A 19,775-nucleotide genomic window follows, 5' to 3' on the forward strand; every position below is an offset into this window, starting at 1 on the left:
GCCTGCGCCGGCTCCGCCGCCTGTGGGCCGGCCCGCGCATTCAGCGGGGCCGGGGCCGGGGCCGGGGCCGGGGCTGGGGCCCCAGCCGGGGCTCCGTGCCTGAGGAGAGCAGTGACGAGGAATCCGACGATGAGGTGAGGCAGTCGGAGGCGTCCCCAGCGCCGGGCGGGGCGGAGGCCGGGGGGCTTCCAAGCGTCTGGGTCGCCCCGAGGGGTGGCGTGGGGAAGCGAGGTTCTCAGGGGCCCTGCGGAGGGATGGGGCCCTACAGATAGGCCTGGGAGGAGACAGGCAGCACGGAGCTGTCGGTGCAAAAGGCCTCTGAAAGTGAATAGAGAAGCCGGGGCTGCAGCTGGGCACTTGGGCCCGAGGCACATCCTGCTGAAGTGTCCTGGGCTGATGATCTTGGGAGTTGGCAAAGCTATGGCCGGAGAGGTTTGAGCGAGACCACTCGGTACTGCCTGCCCAGCCAGTGGTGGTTGACAGCAGCAGCGTGGCTTTAGTGGACCCAGGCTAGGGCTCTCTGGGCTCTTAGCTGTAGGCTGCTCCGCCCGGCCTTATAATTTTTGACACATCACTGTTTCACCAGTACCCCAGTTCTTTCTCTTAAGGTGGAGAGATGGTAGCATGGTGGAAGGCTTCCTCTGAGGGGCACAGATTGAAGAGAATGGAATAAAGGCTGAGACTGGGAACTCTAGCAGGTCCGAGTTCAGCTCAGGATTTATCCTCGGCCTCTCAGAAAAGTCAGGGAGGTGTGGGTTGTATTACGGAGGACAGTGTGTAGTAAGCTGAGGGCTCCGAGTGGAACCTATTACAGTAAACCATTTGAAACACACACCCCACTTGGGTGCCCTGTTCCCATCTTCATTCAGGAGGAAACTACATTTTGAGAGTGTGTAAGCAAGTCCCACTGTTTTCTGAGTTACAGGATGAGGGAATCTGAGGGTAGTGTGTACTTCCTGGCCTGGGAAGACCCTGTTCTGTTCCCTCTGGGGCCAGCGAACCACTGGTGGCTGTGCTGGTGTGGTCTGGCACAGGGGATGGGGAATCAGAATACCCTGTGCTTCCATCCCTAGGGAGAGACCCTCTTTTCTCCTCTTCTTACATCTTCCAGTTCTTTAAATTTTTCTGTAAATAGATAGGGGTATGTTAAGAGGGAAACTGGGGATATACCTTCATACCTGAGTCTCAGGTGAAACGAGGGTTTGGCACTGACTGCTGTTTCTCCCCTCCACCTCTGGTCCCCTAAATCAGGAGTTTCAGGGTTTTCATTCAGATGAAGATGTGGCCCCCAGTTCCCTGCGCTCTGCGCTCCGATCCCAGCGAGGTGAGTGATGGGGGAAACTCTATCTCAGTAGTTTTACAGGAATGTTATTCTTGCTCTTTGTGTCAGCTCTGAGGCAGTTACAGAGTGTGTTCTGTGTTCAAAGCCCAAGCTAGGCTGGGCTGTGGGGGCAACAGACAAGTAAGACTTAGTCCTTGCCCTCCTGGCGTGCCGTCTTCAGTCTGCAGGGCTAGCTTGACCCATCTCCCCACACCTATTCTCCTTTTAGGTCGAGCCCCCCGAGGTCGGGGCCGCAAGCATAAGACGACCCCCGTTCCACCTCCTCGCCTAGCAGATGTTGCTCCTACCCCCCCAAAGACTCCTGCCCGGAAACGGGGTGAGGAAGGCACAGAACGGATGGTACAGGCACTGACTGAACTTCTCCGGCGGGCCCAGGCACCCCCAGCCCCCCGGGGCAGGGCCTGTGAGCCTTCCACTCCACGTCGGTCTCGGGGACGGCCCCCAGGACGGCCAGCAGGCCCCTGCAGGAAGAAGCAACAAGCAGTAGTGGTGGCAGAAGCAGCTGTGACAATCCCCAAACCTGAGCCCCCACCTCCTGTAGTTCCGGTAAAACACCGAACTGGCAGCTGGAAGTGCAAGGAGGGGCCCGGCCCAGGCCCTGGGACCCCTAAGCGTGGAGGACAGTCTGGACGAGGAGGCCGTGGAGGTAGAGGCCGAGGCCGAGGCGGGCTCCCTCTTGTGATCAAGTTTGTTTCAAAGGCCAAAAAAGTGAAGATGGGACAGTTGTCCTTGGGACTTGAATCAGGTCAGGGTCAAGATCAACATGAGGAAAGCTGGCAGGATGCCCCCCAAGGAAAAGTTGGATCTGGACAGGGAGAGGGCCCCTGCTGGAGGAAAGAGCAAAAGCTGGAGGAGGAGGGAGAGAAGGAAACAGAAGAGGAGAAAGGCAAGGAGAAGGGGGAAGAGAAGGTAGAAAGAGATGGACCTGAAGAAGAGTTGATGCTAGCAGAGGAAAAGGAAGAGGCGAAGCTGCCGTCCCCACCCTCGACGCCTCCAGCCCCTGCAGCCCCTGCAGCCTCCCCACCCCCTGCACCCCCTCTACTCCCTCCACTCCCTCCACCACCTCCGTCTCCTCCATCTCTTCTACCTCTTCCACCCCCTCCACCCCTTCCCCCCCTTCCTCCTCCCTCAACTTCTCCTTCATCCCCACTTTGTTCTCCACCACCACCAGTGTCCCCTCTGCCCCCACCATCGCCTCCGCCGCCTCCTGCCCCAGAGGAGCAGGAAGAATCCCCTCCTCCAGTGGTTCCAGCTACATGTTCCAGGAAGAGGGGCCGGCCTCCCCTGACTCCCAGCCAGCGGGCAGAGCGAGAAGCTGCTCGGGCAGTGCCAGAAGGTACTCCTCCCACTCCAACACCCAGCACCACCACGGGAGGCCCTCTGGAAGACAGCCCTACTGTGGCCCCCAAAAGTACCACCTTCCTGAAGAATATCCGGCAGTTTATTATGCCCGTGGTGAGTGCCCGCTCCTCCCGTGTCATCAAGACACCCCGGCGATTTATGGATGAAGACCCTCCCAAACCCCTAAAGGTAGAAGTCTCACCTACTCTGCGGCCTCCTGTTGCCACCTCCCCACTTGCGCCCCCGGAACCGGCACCAGCTCCCTCTCCACCACGTGCCCCAACTCCCCCCTCTACCCCAGTCCCACTTCCTGAAAAGAGACGGTCCATTCTAAGGGAGCCCACATTTCGCTGGACCTCATTGACCCGGGAACTGCCCCCTCCTCCACCTGCTCCTCCACCGGCCCCACCCCCACTTCCTGCCCCTGTCCCTCCATCCCGGAGGCCCCTGCTCCTTCGGGCGCCTCAGTTTACCCCCAGCGAAGCCCACCTGAAGATCTATGAATCGGTGCTTACTACTCCTCTCGGGGCCCCTGAAGCCCCTGAGCCAGAGCCGCCTCCTGCCGATGACTCTCCAGCTGAGCCTGAGCCACGGGCAGTGGGCCGCACCAACCACCTCAGCCTGCCTCGATTTGCCCCTGTGGTCGCCACTCCTGTTAAGGCCGAGGCGCCCCTTCCTGGGGCGCCAGCTCTGAGCAATGGGCAGCAGCCTCAGGCTCAGCTACAGCAGCCCCCACAGGCCTCGCAAACCCAGCTGCTGCCCCAGGCATTACCACCACAGCAGCCACAGTTACAACTGCAGCCACCACCGCCACCACAGCAGCCACCACCACTGGAAAAGGCCCGTATCGCAGGCTTGGGTTCCTTACCACTGTCTGGTGTGGAGGAGAAAATGTTCAGCCTCCTCAAGAGAGCCAAGGTGCAGCTGTTCAAGATCGATCAGCAGCAGCAGCAGCAGAAGGTGGCGTCTTTGATGCCGGTGAGCATGATGCTTTGGCCAGACTCCTGCGCCCACCGTCCAACCTTGATTCTTTCCATTCTCCCTAACTGCCTGCCTCCTCAGTCATCCTGCAGTGTTTCAAGGAACGCTCAGTGCCTGTCCTTTCCTGTCTCTCCGCTTCCTGTATTCCTTCCCTGGCCCCGTCCCTCCCCCGTGCTGTCCCTTGGCCCTATCTTTCCTCACTGTCTAGCCTCTGACCCTGTTTATTCTTCCCACCAGCCGAGCCCTGGAGGGCAGACGGAGGAAGTCGTGGGGACTGTCAAGCAACTCTCAGATAGAGCTGCTGTCAGGTCTGAAGATGAATCAATGGAAACTAAGAGAGAGAGACCGTCGGTACGGAGTGGGAGGAAGGCCCTCTGAAGAAGGCTGGTTGCAGGAGTGCAAGGGGCAACTTCCACATGTATTCCTGGTTTCTCCTCCCCTAGGGCCCAGAGTCCCCCGTGCAAGGCCCCCGCATCAAACATGTCTGTCGTCATGCTGCTGTGGCCCTAGGTCAGGCCCGGGCTATGGTGCCCGAAGACGTCCCCCGCCTCAGTGCTCTTCCTCTCCGAGATCGGCAGGACCTCGCCACGGAGGGTAGGGGCGGGTGTGTTGTGGGAAGATTTGACAGCTGTGTCAAGTTTGGGGGTGAGCAAATGCACCAAGAGCATAGGAGAGTGGGAGCTGAGTTGGATGCTTGGGGCAGGTAGCAGGTGGGTTGGAGTGCTAGGTCTTAGAGCGGATTCGGGGGCACCAGGGACCTGGGAGAGACCAGAGGGCCAATTGAATGGGATCTAGGTAAAAAGCCTAGTGGCTTTGAGGTCCATTCCTTCCTCTTCGTTATGCTAGATACATCATCGGCATCCGAGACTGAGAGTGTCCCATCACGGTCTCGGCCGGGAAAGGCGGAGTCAGCGGGCCCTGGGGGAGATTCAGAGCCTGCAGGGTCTGGAGGGGCCCTGGCCCAAACGCCCCGGCGCTCTCTGCCCTCCCATCATGGCAAGAAGATGCGGATGGCACGGTGTGGACACTGTCGGGGCTGCCTGCGTGTGCAGGACTGTGGGTCCTGTGTCAACTGCCTGGACAAGCCTAAGTTTGGGGGCCCCAACACCAAGAAGCAGTGCTGTGTGTGAGTAGCCAGGGCGGAGCCTCTGTTCCCACCCGTGGTTGTCAGTCACCCAGGCCTCCTGCCCCACCAGAGCAGTGGGATTGGCATCCTTGTGGAGAGCTTCCTCTCTTCCCCCAGACCACCAGTCCCCTACCCTGGTGACGTGCTGCTCCCCTCCCCAGATACCGGAAGTGTGACAAGATAGAGGCTCGGAAGATGGAACGATTGGCTAAAAAAGGTAATGGTTTGAGGAGTATTTCTTTATACAACCATGTTTAGATCTGTGGTGTGGAGGAAACCATGTTTTCTTTGTTCTTTTCCCCTTTTCTTTGCAGTCTTCTACCTTTGTTGTCTTTCCATCATGTGCTTTCATATCTCTCCTGTACTCATTCTCTTCTGCCCTACTTCTTTTTGGCTTTTCTCCATCCCAGTGTCCCATGTCCCTGGCTGAGCTCAGATCCTACTAAGTCCCCTGTTCCCACAGGCCGGACGATAGTGAAGACGCTGTTGCCCTGGGATTCCGATGAATCTCCTGAGGCCTCCCCTGGTCCTCCAGGCCCACGCCGGGGGGCGGGAGCTGGGGGGCCCCGGGAGGAGGTGGTGGCCCCCCCAGGGCCCGAGGAGCAGGACTCCCTCCTACTGCAGCGCAAGTCAGCCCGGCGCTGCGTCAAACAGCGACCCTCCTATGATATCTTCGAGGACTCGGATGACTCAGAGCCCGGGGGTCCCCCTGCTCCCCGGCGTCGGACCCCTCGAGAGAATGGTGCGAATTGCTCATTGCTTTCTCTTTCAGTCAGCCCCGTGTCTTTTGTGTAGAAGGGGTGGGGTTCTCAGTCCCAGGGCTATCCCAGTGTGATAGAGAACATAGGTGAGTGGAAGGAAGGAGGTAGTTTAGGGTGGAGAGGGAGAGCTGGCGCATGAGGTTTTCGGTAGCTTATTAAGCCAGGTCATCCTAGTGGATTTTGGTTAGTTAAAGATGGCTCTGGGGATCCAGGTGACATTAGGGGGTTGTGGAGAAAGGAGAATGCAATGGGGCAGGGAAAAGGGGGAACCTCACCATTTCTGTGTCCTGCCTAGAGCTACCAGTGCCAGAACCCGAGGAGCAGAGCCGGCCCCGCAAACCCACCCTGCAGCCTGTGTTGCAGCTTAAGGCCCGAAGGCGCCTGGACAAGGTCAGCAAGGCCCTACACCAGAACCCTGAGCCCCGTGGAAGGCATGGCTCCTGCCCTTCAGGAGCTTCCTAGCAAGTCAGGGTTAGCGGGCTCACCTGAGTGCCGTGTTGTCCACACCCGAGGACAGGCCCTGAGGGGTAAGGCAGGCGTGTCCTTCTAGAAGGCTAAGTAGGATCTGGGCAGTGTGGGGAGAAGTCTGCAGAGGGTGAGGCTTGGCGGCCTTCTGACCACCACCGCCCTTCCTAGGATGCTCTGGCCCCTGGCCCCTTTACTTCTTTTCCCAATGGTTGGACTGGAAAACAGAAGTCCCCTGATGGAGTACACCGGGTCCGTGTGGATTTTAAGGTATGGCATAGAGGGAGAGGGTCTCGAGGACTGTTTGGAAGAAACTTGATTTTATCTGAGAAACGGGGCTTTAAAGGTGGGTTTGGCCTGTGATTCTGACTGCTCTCTGACCCATGTCCTCTCTTCCCTCAGGAGGATTGTGACCTGGAGAACGTGTGGCTGATGGGCGGCCTCAGCGTGCTCACGTCTGTGCCAGGGGGACCGCCGATGGTGTGCTTGCTGTGTGCCAGTAAAGGCCTGCATGAGGTTTGATCCCCGCCTTTTTCCACAGCCCCTCAGGTCTCCTTGGCCCTCACTGCCTGATTTCTTGGGGCCCTCTCAGCAGGGTCTCATCCCCTGGCCTCTTGGTCTCACACTGTGCCCATTGTTGACTCTCCCCACCCCCAGCTGGTGTTCTGCCAAGTCTGCTGTGACCCTTTCCATCCATTCTGTCTGGAGGAAGCCGAACGGCCCCTGCCCCAACATCATGACACCTGGTGCTGCCGCCGCTGCAAGTTTTGCCACGTCTGTGGGCGCAAAGGCCGGGGATCCAAGGTTTGGGCCCAGGGGCTGCATGAGGGGGTGGAGGCACAGAGGAGAGGGATGTTTTTGTGCCAGTAGGTTCTGCCATTGTTGTCTTTCTCGAACTTCCAACAGCACCTCCTGGAGTGTGAGCGCTGCCGCCATGCTTATCACCCAGCCTGCCTAGGGCCCAGCTACCCAACCAGGGCCACACGCAAACGGCGCCACTGGGTGAGAGATGAGGCCCGCACCCCTCGCTTTGGAGTTCTCATTAAGGCTGCTGCCGCCCCCAGACTTGCTCCAGGCCAGGGCTTCCATGAGGAGGGAAATGTCAGAGGTCCTCATGAGATTTTATCTGATAAACGACATTTTCTCTTCCAGTATTTCACACAGATAAGACTTATGTGCAGAATTATACAGAATGATTGCAGGGGCTCATGGATTCCATGGTCCTCGCCTCAGAATCCCCTGCTCCTGCCTGATCTCCACTCCTCCCTGCCTCCCTCTGCCAGTCTCCCCTGCTTCATTCCTCCTTCCTTCCTCCATGCTTCTCTTGCTCACCTTTTTTTCTTACCTGTCCTTCCTCGTCTGACTTCTGCCTACCATCCACTCTTCTTTGCCCATCTCCTCGCACTGCACCCCCGACACTGCTCCACACTGCTCCCCCTAACGTCACCCTGCCCCCTCGCCCCCAGATCTGCTCAGCCTGCGTACGCTGTAAGAGCTGTGGGGCGACTCCAGGCAAGAACTGGGACGTCGAGTGGTCTGGAGATTACAGCCTCTGCCCCAGGTGCACCCAGCTCTATGAGAAAGGTGGGGACCTGTCAGGGGACCTGGGTCCTGGGGGACACTGGGCAGTGGGCCAGGCTCTTAGGCAGGACAGATATGTTTTTTAGTGGTTTTGTATCCTTTTCTAGCCATGGAACCTTTCCATTCAGGGTACTCTTCACAGAAGCCTATCCAGTACCTCACATAGAGGAACACTGCCAGTCTGAGGGCAGTGGCAATGCGGGGCCTAGACCCCATTGTTGTAGTGGTCCCAGATAGGCCTCCTGGATCTTCAAGACTCCACTTGAGCGCTTTGGAAACCCAGGCTTTCCCCATTTGTTCAGGCAGCATGTTTAACAAGGTTGTTTGTGAGGCCTTGGGGCCACAGGGTTAAAAGAGGCCTTATCCTCAGCCAGTGTTTTGAGAATAGTAGGGACCCAAGATGGGGCAGAGCAGAGGTAGCCCTCACAGTAGCCAAGAGGTGGTAGCCCCAGAGAGGACCTCCAAGGGGAAGGTAGTGGCCCCAGCCCTCTGACTTGCCCTTTTCTTCCCTATTTTGCAGGAAATTTCTGCCCAATCTGCACACGCTGCTATGAAGACAACGACTATGAGAGCAAGATGATGCAGTGCGCACAGTGTGACCACTGGGTGCACGCCAAGTGCGAGGGGCTCTCGGGTGAGCAGGCAGAGTACCTGGGCTGCTGCCTCAGCCCCCCCGGGGGGGGGGGGTCCCTGTCCTACCCACAGCACAGGCACTTATGGGACAGGTGGGCTAAATGTCCTTGGCAATCTCTAGGGGCTGCTGAGAGCCAACCCTCACATCCTCCCAAACCATTTTCTCCTGTCCTACCTTGGCTGTTTTAGATGAAGACTATGAGATCCTTTCTGGGCTGCCAGACTCCGTGCTATATACCTGCGGACCATGCGCGGGGGCCACGCACCCCCGCTGGCGAGAAGCCCTGAGTGGGGCCCTGCAGGGGGGCCTACGCCAGGTGCTCCAGGGCCTACTGAGCTCCAAGGTGGCGGGCCCACTGCTGCTGTGCACTCAGGTTTGGGGGGCTCGGGAGGTAGGACGGGGTGGGGCCAGGCCCAGCACCAGCCCTGCTGACTTCCTGTCTCTGCAGTGTGGGCAGACTGGAAAGCAGCTGCACCCAGGGCCCTGTGATCTGCAAGCCGTGAGTCGGCGCTTCGAGGAAGGCCACTACAAGTCCGTGGTGAGTGGGACACAAAGGAACAGGTGGGTGTCAAGAGGAGGGGGGTTTGGGGCTGGGTGGGCGCTCTGATCCTGACAAGCTCCCTTACAGCACAGCTTTATGGAGGACATGGTGGCCATCCTGATGAGGCACTCGGAAGAAGGAGAGACCCCAGAGCGCCGGGCTGGAGGCCAGATGAAGGGGCTCCTACTGAAGGTGAGAACTTCGGGGAAAGCCTGTAGGGTGGCTTGAGTGGAAGTGGGGAAGAGAGAGTGGGTCCTTCAGACCCTGCCCCCACCAACCTGCCTGGGGAAGCCAGTTCTTCTCATTTTGTTAACCCACTCCCCAGCTGCTAGAGTCTGCGTTCGGCTGGTTCGACGCCCATGACCCCAAGTACTGGCGACGGAGTACCCGGCTGCCGAAGTGAGCAAGGCTGGGTAGCAGGAGGGGATCTAGGGGATGAGGGCAAAAGCAAGGGCACCTGGGAATCCAGGGTCAACCTGGGCTGAGAATGGGAGAGGAACAGAGTTAGCATCTAGAGGGTGGTGGAACCAGGAAGAGCGTCCTCAGAGATTCTAGGCCGGCAAAAACTCAGGTTACACAGGTAGCCCACCTTGTTTCGGCTTTGTACAAGGTAGTGTTGGGGACAGAGTGAGGAAGCCATGTTGGCAGGGTGGGGGTTGAGCAGGCATGTTAATGCCTGATGAGCCAGATTGTCAGGGTGGTGATGGGAAAGTCCAGGGGGCTATGAGAGCCCAGAGAAGGGGCCTAGGGCCTAAGACTTTGCAGAAGAGATGACATCTGAGCCGAGATGTGGAAAAAGAGTATTACAGGCATGAGGAACAGCATTTCACGTGTCACAGGTGGCGTGAGGGGCCCTGGCTTATTTGGGAGACTGGGAGAAATGCCACATGGAGAGAGGACCAAGTGTATCATGGCATATTTAGGCTAAGATTTGGGTGGCCACCCATGTTAGACATGTCAGATCCTGACTCTGCCTGTCCACAGCGGAGTTCTTCCCAATGCCGTGTTGCCCCCATCCTTGGACCATGTCTACGCTCAGTGGAGGCAGCAGGAGCCAGAGACCCCAGAATCAGGGCAGCCTCCAGGGGACCCCTCAGCAGGTACTGGGAAGTGGGGGCTGAAGCCAGGGCCCCTGAGTTGGTGGGACAAGTTCTAGGTCCTGATTCTGGGACCTCCCTTCCCATACCCCTTCCAGCTTTTCAGGGCAAGGATCCAGCTGCTTTCTCACACCTGGAGGACCCCCGTCAGTGTGCGCTCTGCCTCAAATATGGGGATGCGGACTCTAAGGTGAGGGCTCCCATGTGAAGCCCCAGGTTGTGGGGCTTAGTCCCTGGGGCCTCCCCTCACACCATTTCTCCTCTGCCCCCAGGAGGCAGGACGGCTCCTATACATTGGGCAGAATGAGTGGACACATGTCAACTGTGCCATTTGGTCAGCTGAAGTGTTTGAGGAAAATGATGGCTCCCTCAAAAACGTGCATGCTGCTGTAGCTCGAGGGAGGCAGATGGTGAGAGCCCGGGCCTAGAGAGGTGGGCAGCCCCGGGGCCTCAGGTAGTGCCCCCTGCAGGGGAGACAGCTCTTGTTTCACAGTCTTTACCCCAATGTGTCCTTTCACTGCTGGTCCTGGGTATTGTTTTTTGGTTGTCCCAGGACTCCGGTGCTGCAGTGATAGTGGCTTCCCCCCCTCTCCCCTCCCCCATTTGGGCTTGAAGTCTGGGAGATTAGTAATTAGAAGATCTTCTGTTGATTCAACCTATGCTGGATGCTGTCTTCACACTATGGCCCTTAGCACTTCTGTGTCCCTGTGAGATGAGGTACTGCCTGGCTTAGAACCTCTCCTCACCAGTGTGGGACCTGGGCCAGGTGCTGTAGAATGCCTCGGGGTCAGGGAGCGAGACGGGATTATCTGCTGGGGCGGGCAGTGAAGATTAAATGAAATGATACAGGTTTCACATTAAAATGGTGTGAGAGGGACATCTGCCTGGCTCAGAAGAGCATGCATTTCTTAATCTTGGGGTCATGAGTTTGAGCCCCATGTGGGATGTAGAAATTATCTAAGTAAGTTTTTAAGAAATGATGTGAGAAAGATGGTAAATGCTGCTGAGTATTAGCTGGTATTATTTCTATCTCTACTGCAACACTCTGCTTCAGAAAACTTGAATTAGTTTTGATATGCACTTGGCATTAGATGCTTCTAAGGAAGAGATTATGTTTGGTGAGTGCCTTTGCTGCGCGAGGTGCTGGGCTAGACGGGCCCAAGCAGAGGCTCATAGACAGTGATGCTGAGCGTCAGACCCTGGTCTTGGTCACTGGCTTCTCCCCTCAGCGGCCCCTTCCACCCACAGCGCTGTGAGCTCTGCCTGAAGCCTGGAGCCACGGTGGGCTGCTGCCTTTCCTCCTGCCTCAGCAACTTCCACTTCATGTGTGCCCGGGCCAGCTATTGCATCTTCCAGGACGACAAGAAAGTTTTCTGCCAGAAACACACAGACCTGCTGGATGGAAAGGTGAGTCAGAACCATGGGAGAGACCGCTCCACACTGCTCTCTCTCCCCTTTCCACTCATAGACCCCTTTATCCCCTCAGCCCTGTCCCCAGCTACCTCTTGGTGTCCCCCTTGTTTTCCTGAGTCTTTGAGCCAGGCCCCCAACTGCCCAGTCCCTGTGTCCAGAGCCTTCCCTCACAGCCACCTTGCCCCCCATCAATCCAGCAATCCTATTTGCCACCCACCTCCCAGGAGATTGTGACCCCCGATGGGTTTGATGTTCTCCGCCGAGTCTATGTGGACTTTGAGGGCATCAACTTTAAGCGAAAGTTCTTGACGGGGCTCGAACCTGATGCCATCAATGTGCTCATTGGTAAGCCTCTTGCTCTTTGTCCTGGTCTTCCTGACGCTGCCTGGCCCTACCGTTCTAATCACTTCTTTGCACTGTAGGTTCCATCCGGATTGACTCCTTGGGTACCCTGTCTGATCTCTCGGACTGCGAGGGACGGCTCTTCCCTATTGGCTACCAGTGAGCAGCCCAGGGGGCCTGGGTGGGGTTGAAGGACTGCAGGAGTGGATCCCATTTCCCGAGTTGTCCTGACTCTCTCGACCTACACACCCGCCTGACAGGTGCTCCCGTCTGTACTGGAGCACAGTGGATGCTCGGCGGCGCTGCTGGTATCGGTGTCGTATTCTGGAGTATCGGCCATGGGGCCCGAGGGAAGAGCCAGTTCACCTGGAGGCCGCGGAGGAGAACCAGACCATCGTGCACAGCCCTGCCCCTTCCTCAGGTATGGGTGTTGGAACTCCCTCATTTTCTTCCTTGAATGCTGTCCTCCACAAATGATTTTCCACCAACCCAATTCCCCTCTCCCCTAAAGAAACCTTAGGTTTTTTTGCCCTTCTTCCGTTTGTCATGATGGTAGTAACTGGTAGCTTAGTGGCTGTGCATTATGTGCTAGGGACTGTGCTCAGCATTTCGCAGGAAAGTGAGGGGAAGAGCACCGTGCTACTTGCTCATGGTGAGGTGGGCAGCTTCTGGACAAACAGAGGATGTTTATGGCCACCTGTCTTGGGGTTCTGTGCTTCTGTGGTGCTCCCCACAGCCCTACAAGGAAGGTGCAACTTCTGCTGCACTGTAGCTTAAAAAGGCAGTTGCTCTCCATGTAACACAGTGGTGGAATCAGGATTCAAACCAAATTGGTTCCATCCTAGCCGTACCAGTGCCGAGTGATGTAGCCAAGCACTGGATGGCACACCTCAAAAATTGGGCTTGGAGATGAGTAAAAGGAGAAGTTGTGGGCTGAAAGGGAGAAGGAAGAAACTCGGACTGTGTTTGCAAGATAGGGGTTTGTGCCAGGTGGAGTATGATGTGAAGTAGAGAGGGAAGGAGGGTGCAGCCATCCTGGCTGCAGGCAGGGGAGTTGTTGGGAGGCGGCGGCAGAGATTTGTTCTCTTAGATCGGGTGGAGCCAGGCGATGGGGAGCCCCAAGCGCCTGCATGAAGCGGATGTGTTTGATGTGGCAGGGATGCACAGCACAGGTGAGAAAGAAAGTGGTAGGACTGGCCCTGCTGGAGAGCGGGCAGTGCCCCTCATGGCATGAGGGACCTGAATCAGCAAACAGTAGGCAGCCAGGAATGGAGGAGACAGCAGAGATGGGTGAGGAGGGATTACAGAGGGACCCTGATCCAGGTGTGTGTGGAGGTTTTAAAGAAGCCACAGAGGAGTATGGAACCTGGGTGATGTCTGGGAATCAGTGCATGCTGTGACCAGACCATTGGGCAGGGGCGGAGAAGCCTTCGTTGGCTCAGAAGAAGGGAGGGTGTGTGAAGAGAGGCTTTGACAAAGAGCCCTGGCTGTTCCTGATGCCATTCTCCTGCTTCCTTAGAGCCCCCAGATCATGTGGATCCCTCACCAGACACAGATGCTCTTATCCCTGGAGCTCCTGAGCACCATTCGCCTGTTCAGAACCTGGATCCCCCACTTCGGCCAGATCTAAGCAGTGCCCCTCCTCCAGCCCCCCGCTCCTTCTCAGGGGCTCGAATCAAAGTGCCCAACTACTCACCATCCCGGAGGCCCTTGGGGGGTGTCTCCTTTGGACCCTTGCCCTCCCCTGGTAAGTACCTGGGAGGGTAGGGGAGAGGGATGGGTGGGTGAGGAATGGAGCTTGTGGCTGACACTGACCCTTGCCCCCCACAGGAAGTCCATCTTCTCTGACCCATCACATCCCCACGGTGGGAGACCTGGACTTTCCAGCTCCCCCCAGACGCTCCCGTCGTCCCAGCCCCCTGGCCCCAAGGCTGCCACCGTCACGGCGGGCCTCTCCTCCTCTCAGAACTTCCCCACAGCTCAGGGTGCCCCCTCCTACCTCAGTCGTTAGAGCCCTCACACCTACCTCAGGGGAGCTGGCTCCCCCTGGCCCAGCCCCATCTCCACCACCCCCTGAAGACCTGGGCCCAGACTTTGAGGACATGGAGGTGGTGTCAGGACTGAGTGCTGCTGACCTGGACTTTGCGGCCAGCCTGCTGGGGACTGAGCCCTTCCAGGAAGAGATTGTGGCTGCAGGGGCAGTGGGGAGCAGCCACGGGGGTCCAGGGGACAGCTCAGAGGAGGAGGCTAGCCCCACCCCCCGCTATGTCCACTTCCCTGTGACTGTGGTGTCTGGCCCTGCCCTGGCCCCTGGTGCCCTCCCGGGAGCCCCCCGCATCGAACAGCTGGATGGAGTGGATGACGGCACGGACAGCGAGGCAGAGGCAGTCCAGCAGCCTCGGGGCCAGGGGACGCCTCCTTCAGGGCCAGGAGTGGGCCGGGCTGGCGTCATCGGGGCTGCAGGGGACAGAACCCGACCTCCTGAGGACTTGCCATCAGAAATCGTGGATTTTGTGTTGAAGAACCTAGGAGGACCTGGGGAGGGAGGTGCTGGGCCCAGAGAGGAGCCACTCCCCTCAGCACCTCCCCTGGCCAATGGCAGCCAGCCTTCCCAGGGCCTACCCCCTAGCCCAGCTGACCCCACTCGGACGTTTGCCTGGCTCCCTGGGGCCCCAGGGGTCCGGGTGTTGAGCCTGGGCCCTGCTCCTGAGCCCCCCAAGCCCGCCACATCCAAAATCATCCTTGTCAACAAGCTGGGGCAAGTGTTTGTGAAGATGGCTGGGGAGGGTGAACCGGTCTCGCCCCCAGTGAAGCAGCCGCCTCTGCCCCCTCCCATCCCCCCTACAGCCCCTGCTTCCTGGACTCTGCCCCCAGGACCACTGCTGGGTGTGTTGCCAGTGGTAGGGGTGGTCCGCCCTGCCCCACCCCCACCCCCTCCACTGACCCTGGTGTTGAGCAGTGGACCCCCCAGCCCACCCCATCAGGCCATCCGCGTCAAGAGGGTGTCCACCTTCTCTAGCCGTTCCCCACCAGCGCCTCCCCCAAACAAGACTCCCCGGCTGGAGGAAGATGGAGAGTCCTTGGAGGATGCCCCCCAGGGTCCAGGGCTTAGTGGCAGCGGGTGAGTGAGTGTGCTGAGTCTGGAGGAGGGGGAGCAGGTGGGCAGGGGAAGGCAGCTCAGCCTTCTTGGGGTTCCTTCCCTAGGTTTAGCCGAGTAAGGATGAAAACGCCCACAGTGCGTGGAGTTCTTGACTTGGATGAGCCTGGGGAGCCCACGGAGGAGGAAAGCCCAAGGTGAGTAGCCAGTCCCCTTTCCCTAGAGTCTCTGGGACCTCTGTCCCTTCCTTTTTCTGACAGGTCTCTCCTTACAGGCCCCTCCAGGACCGGTCCCCTCTGCTGCCACTCCCAGAAGGTGGTCCTTCTCGGGTCCCTGACGGTCCCCCCGACCTGCTGCTTGAGTCCCAGTGGCACCACTACTCAGGTAGGGACCGCCGGTCGCTCTGCCTCCCTTCCTGTGCTTGCCTCAGCTGGGTGATGGTCAATACAGAATCAGTCCACTTCAGAAAACACACATTGCACACCCCCCTGGCTATGAGTTCAAGGCTAGGTGTTAAGAGTTCTGGAGACTCAGGGAGACTGTGACCCCGTGTCTCAGCTCCATGTAAGAGGCCCTTCGAAAGTGCCTGTGCAGCACGTCCAGGAGCCCAGGGGTCAGCTGCAGAGCCTAATCTGCCAAGGGTTAGGTTCCTAGTAAAGCTGAGCATCTGGGGGGCTGTCAGAATTAGAGATGGGACTCAGAGCCATGCAGCTAGACAAGAGCACCTGGGTGTCAGCCAGTGAGGATAGAGCTCACCTAGGACCTGGAGGGGCAGGGACAGTAGGAAGGAGATCACAGGAGAGTGGTGTCCCAGAGGCCCTGGTAAGGGAATAGTCGGTGGTCCTAACTGCCCCAGAGGACACCAGGCATGTGGGGTCTAGGATTGGTGTACTGGCTGGGATGGATGTCGTGTCAGGGTCCAGAATTGAAGACTGTGATTGTTGAGGAAGCCAAAACAAGACCTAGACATCTTGGGTCCGAGGGGAGGCGGTGGGCAGCAGCCTCGAGGGGTTTGTGTGAGGGCTGAAACAGCAGAGCCACGGGGGAGGGGGAAGGGCGCTTGTGGATGGGAGCTGACGTGGGAGGAGGCCTGGTGCTTGGGTTGCAATAGGAGAGTGCTGCGGTGGAGGAAAGGTGAGGTTCGTGCGCTTGCAGAGACGTCAGGACGCAGGATGGGGGCTCGAGGAGTGGACTGGGCCGCCAGCCTCAGTGAGGCTAGGAGGGCAGCGCTCCATTGGTGACAGAGGCCCGCGGCAGAGGGTTAGGCTGCAGCCAAGCAAGCTGGCAGGCGAGCAGCTCAGGCTTGGAATTTCTCCTGGCCCGAGGCCTGTCCACATGTGTGGATTGTCTCATTCCATAGCGCTGAGTTACTGCGCGTGGAAGGGGAGCGATAGAGACTGCTTAACTGGAAGATTGCATATGGGGGTCAGAGGTGGCGTGAGGTTATGGCATTGACCATGACGGACAGGTCCCCACCCTTAGGGACCACGCCACATTTTGGTAGAGGAAACAGACACGTACATTAGCAAGTGTACAGCTGAGAACGAACACCGTGAGAAAGAAGGCAATGAGAGCGCCTGGCTGAGGCCCCTGTAGTCAGCCTGCCGGGTTCAGGGAACAGAATGGTGAGAATGGAGGTGAGGATGGGGCAAGGGCAGTGAGGAGGTGGAAGACGTTGTCAGAGGCGGACGCAGGGGCACTGAGGCCTGGAGCTGATGTGGGTCCCACGGCAAACAGGCTTAGAGGCATGCCTAGGGCTGGGAGGGTGCGCAGTCAGGTTGGCCCAGAGAAGTGGTGTGGGAAGAAAGTGTGGCCACGTGGGTCCTCCCACACCCAACCCCCAGACACAACAGTCCTAAGTCCACAGTCTGCTTGTGCAAGTGGCGGCATTTGCACTGATTTCCCTCCTTGAAGCACTTCCTTCCCTGGCTTCCAGAACCCCACCCCGCTCCTCACCAATCTAGTTATGCCTCATCATTGCCCCAGCCTGTCACTTTGGCGTGTCCCAGGGCCCTGGCCTTGACTTCTTTATCAGTACTTTCTCTCAGATGTTCTCAGCTACTTTGGGCTCTGAACCCCATGTCAAATTCTCACGGCTCGCCTTCTCCCCCAGCAGGTTGCAAGGGCAGGTTTTCTAAGGGGAATTTCAGACTCAGCATGTCCCAAACTGAGCTCTTGACCTTCACCCCACACTTGTTCCTCCCTCTCCCTCATTATCTCTGTCATTGGCAGTTTTATCCTTCCAGTTGTTCAGGCCCCAGACCTGAGCTGTCCTTGACCCTCCACTGTCTCACATCCACATCTTCTGTAGCAACAAGTCCTGTCTTCTTTGTCTTCAAAACCTTTAGCCCTTTAAGATTAAGAAATCCTTTAAATAGCTCATAAGGTATGTGTACTTAACTCTGTGGGTTGGGGCCTATATAATGACAAATTTGTAATATTTATGCGGATGTGCTACATATATTAAAATACATATGTAAAATGCACTTCTCTGGTATTTTAAATTTTCTGTGAGAGAAAGAATGAGGGATAGATGGGCTTTTTTGTAGAGTCCCTCCTCTGCTTGTGCGCGCGCGCTCTCTCTCTCTCTCTCTCTCTCTCTCTGTGTGTCTCTCTCTCTCTCTCAAAAATAAGTCAACAAATATTAAAAAAGAAAAAGAAGAAAAAAATAATATCCATCCTATAGGGTTCACTGGGCAATTAGAGCAGGAAGAGAGCCATCGACCAAGTGTCTGCTTGCGCCGGGAGAGGAAGGGAGGGTGGTGGTGAACCAGGTACTCGAGTCCAGGAGGGGTGACCCTCACTGTGACCTGCTGCTTGGGACCAGGTGAGGCTTCGAGCTCCGAGGAAGAACCTCCATCCCCAGAGGACAAAGAGAACCAGGCCCCCAAACGGGCTGGCCCACACCTGCGCTTTGAGATCAGCAGTGAGGATGGGTTCAGCGTGGAGGCAGAGAGCTTGGAGGGTGAGTCGGGAGTAGTGGTGACGGAGGGAAGGTGTCTGGTAGGTTACCGTCCTGACTGCTCTGGCCATGCTCTCTCCTCAGGGGCCTGGAGAACTCTGATTGAGAAGGTGCAAGAGGCCCGAGGGCACGCCCGCCTCCGACACCTCTCCTTCAGTGGTAAGTGGAGAGTCCACAGGGATGCTGGGAGCTGAGAGGACTCCCAGAGGACAAGATGGGCCTCTGATGTGACTTGTGTGTTCTCACCTTTGACTCTCTCCAGGAATGAGTGGGGCAAGGCTCCTAGGCATCCACCACGATGCAGTCATCTTCCTGGCAGAGCAGCTGCCTGGGGCCCAGCGCTGCCAGCACTACAAGTTCCGCTACCACCAGCAGGGAGAGGGCCAGGAGGAACCACCCCTGAATCCCCACGGGGCAGCCCGTGCCGAGGTCTATCTCCGGTGAGAGGTGTGGGGAGCCCTGTGGGAGTTCTCAAGCATGGGAGTTAAGTCTGTAGAGATTGGAAACTCTTCCAGGCCACTCCAGGAATTATTCCTAAAGTTCACATCAGAAGAATGAACCCCATCCCTTCCCCTTTTGTTGCGGCCTCAGTGGTAGCAGTATTTCTTTTGCCAGCAGCAGGCCCAAGCCAAAGGACAGGCAGATGGCATCTCTTTGAAGGAATGGCTGTGATCATCCTTTCTTCCCTCCCCCTCTGCTGCAGGAAGTGCACCTTTGACATGTTCAACTTCCTGGCCTCCCAGCACCGGGTGCTCCCTGAGGGAGCCACCTGTGACGAGGAAGAGGATGAGGTGCAGCTCAGGTCAACCAGGTATGGAGGGCAGGCCAGGGTGTTGGGGGTGTTCTTGAAGGGTCCTTAAGAGGGTGACCAGGGGCAAGAGAGGTCATTCCTGGGTACCAGCCTGTGACACTGCTGACCCCACCAGACGTGCCACCAGCCTGGAGCTGCCCATGGCCATGCGCTTTCGCCACCTCAAGAAGACATCCAAAGAGGCTGTGGGTGTCTACAGGTTAGTGTGGTTGGGGGGAGGATGCCCCTTGGGTGGATGGATGGACAGGTGCCCTGGTGTGGGGCGGCCTTGGTTCTGTTCCCCTGCCCCCTGAGTTCCCCCTTGCCCATCCTGCCCTGCAGATCTGCCATCCATGGGCGGGGCCTATTTTGTAAGCGAAACATCGATGCCGGTGAGATGGTCATTGAGTATTCTGGTATCGTCATTCGCTCTGTGCTGACGGACAAGCGGGAGAAGTTCTACGACGGGAAGGTGGGCTCCACCAGCCCGTGGGAAGGAGGTGGGTAAAGTGGGGCTGATCCATGGGACCAGAGCACCTGACTGCCCCCATCCCACCCCTGCAGGGTATTGGGTGCTACATGTTCCGCATGGATGACTTTGATGTGGTGGACGCCACAATGCATGGCAATGCTGCCCGCTTCATCAACCACTCGTGTGAGCCCAACTGCTTCTCCCGAGTCATCCATGTGGAGGGCCAGAAGCACATTGTCATCTTCGCCTTGCGCCGCATCCTGCGTGGTGAGGAGCTCACCTATGACTACAAATTCCCCATCGAGGATGCCAGCAACAAGCTGCCCTGCAACTGTGGCGCCAAGCGCTGCCGCCGGTTCCTTAACTGAAGCCGTGGCTGCCCACCACACCCCCTGCTGCCATCTTGCCCCTCGTCTGGGGGCTCCCTCGCCCCTCCCAGAGCATCTCACCCCCACCCTCACGTTCAGGGTGGATGTGGGCATGCTGGTGGCAAAGGCCCTGCCTCCACCCCACCCAGCAATCGCCCCCTTCCTGCCCTGGGGGCCCAGGATGTAGATACTGTACAAAGGTTTCTAAATCCCTTCTTTTTCTATGCACTTTTTTATTTAAGAGGGTGGAATCCCAGGTGGGAACCCCCCATAATAAAGTCTGTCAATGTTTGGAGAGGTGGTCTTCCTGTTTGTGTGGTGCTGGGGGCAGGTAGGGGCTCCCGTTTCACCATGCCCCACACCAATCCTGAGCCCAGGAAGCCTGTCAGCCTCATTAGGAGGGGGAGGCCATCATCCACAATTACGAGGAAATTGTGAGGGCCTGTCAAGGCTTCGGAGCAG

At 57.8% G+C, this 19,775-nt stretch overlaps 1 protein-coding gene across 1 annotated transcript in view; it reads left to right on the top strand.

Moving 5' to 3' along the window:
- Positions 1-19,608, top strand: part of KMT2B (lysine methyltransferase 2B) — a 20,117-nt gene extending 509 nt beyond the window's left edge. Inside the window, exons 2-38 of the mRNA XM_029924272.1 lie at positions 2-134; positions 1,252-1,324; positions 1,551-3,661; positions 3,902-4,015; positions 4,108-4,258; positions 4,511-4,790; positions 4,952-5,007; positions 5,254-5,532; positions 5,847-5,941; positions 6,188-6,286; positions 6,419-6,532; positions 6,674-6,820; positions 6,923-7,018; positions 7,483-7,600; positions 8,118-8,231; positions 8,420-8,604; positions 8,680-8,769; positions 8,860-8,964; positions 9,098-9,171; positions 9,757-9,872; positions 9,968-10,059; positions 10,142-10,279; positions 11,118-11,276; positions 11,507-11,627; positions 11,705-11,783; positions 11,885-12,045; positions 13,144-13,371; positions 13,455-14,745; positions 14,829-14,918; positions 14,996-15,105; positions 17,549-17,686; positions 17,768-17,842; positions 17,946-18,123; positions 18,387-18,494; positions 18,610-18,693; positions 18,816-18,945; positions 19,038-19,608. Coding sequence (XP_029780132.1) covers positions 2-134; positions 1,252-1,324; positions 1,551-3,661; positions 3,902-4,015; positions 4,108-4,258; positions 4,511-4,790; positions 4,952-5,007; positions 5,254-5,532; positions 5,847-5,941; positions 6,188-6,286; positions 6,419-6,532; positions 6,674-6,820; positions 6,923-7,018; positions 7,483-7,600; positions 8,118-8,231; positions 8,420-8,604; positions 8,680-8,769; positions 8,860-8,964; positions 9,098-9,171; positions 9,757-9,872; positions 9,968-10,059; positions 10,142-10,279; positions 11,118-11,276; positions 11,507-11,627; positions 11,705-11,783; positions 11,885-12,045; positions 13,144-13,371; positions 13,455-14,745; positions 14,829-14,918; positions 14,996-15,105; positions 17,549-17,686; positions 17,768-17,842; positions 17,946-18,123; positions 18,387-18,494; positions 18,610-18,693; positions 18,816-18,945; positions 19,038-19,313 — 8,008 coding nt within the window. The 3' untranslated portion in view covers positions 19,314-19,608. The remainder of the gene's footprint in view (position 1; positions 135-1,251; positions 1,325-1,550; positions 3,662-3,901; positions 4,016-4,107; positions 4,259-4,510; positions 4,791-4,951; positions 5,008-5,253; positions 5,533-5,846; positions 5,942-6,187; positions 6,287-6,418; positions 6,533-6,673; positions 6,821-6,922; positions 7,019-7,482; positions 7,601-8,117; positions 8,232-8,419; positions 8,605-8,679; positions 8,770-8,859; positions 8,965-9,097; positions 9,172-9,756; positions 9,873-9,967; positions 10,060-10,141; positions 10,280-11,117; positions 11,277-11,506; positions 11,628-11,704; positions 11,784-11,884; positions 12,046-13,143; positions 13,372-13,454; positions 14,746-14,828; positions 14,919-14,995; positions 15,106-17,548; positions 17,687-17,767; positions 17,843-17,945; positions 18,124-18,386; positions 18,495-18,609; positions 18,694-18,815; positions 18,946-19,037) is intronic.
- The last annotated feature ends 167 nt before the right edge of the window (positions 19,609-19,775 follow it).

Source organism: Suricata suricatta, chromosome 16 (assembly GCF_006229205.1).
Source record: "Suricata suricatta isolate VVHF042 chromosome 16, meerkat_22Aug2017_6uvM2_HiC, whole genome shotgun sequence".
NCBI classification, from domain to species: Eukaryota; Metazoa; Chordata; class Mammalia; order Carnivora; family Herpestidae; genus Suricata; species Suricata suricatta.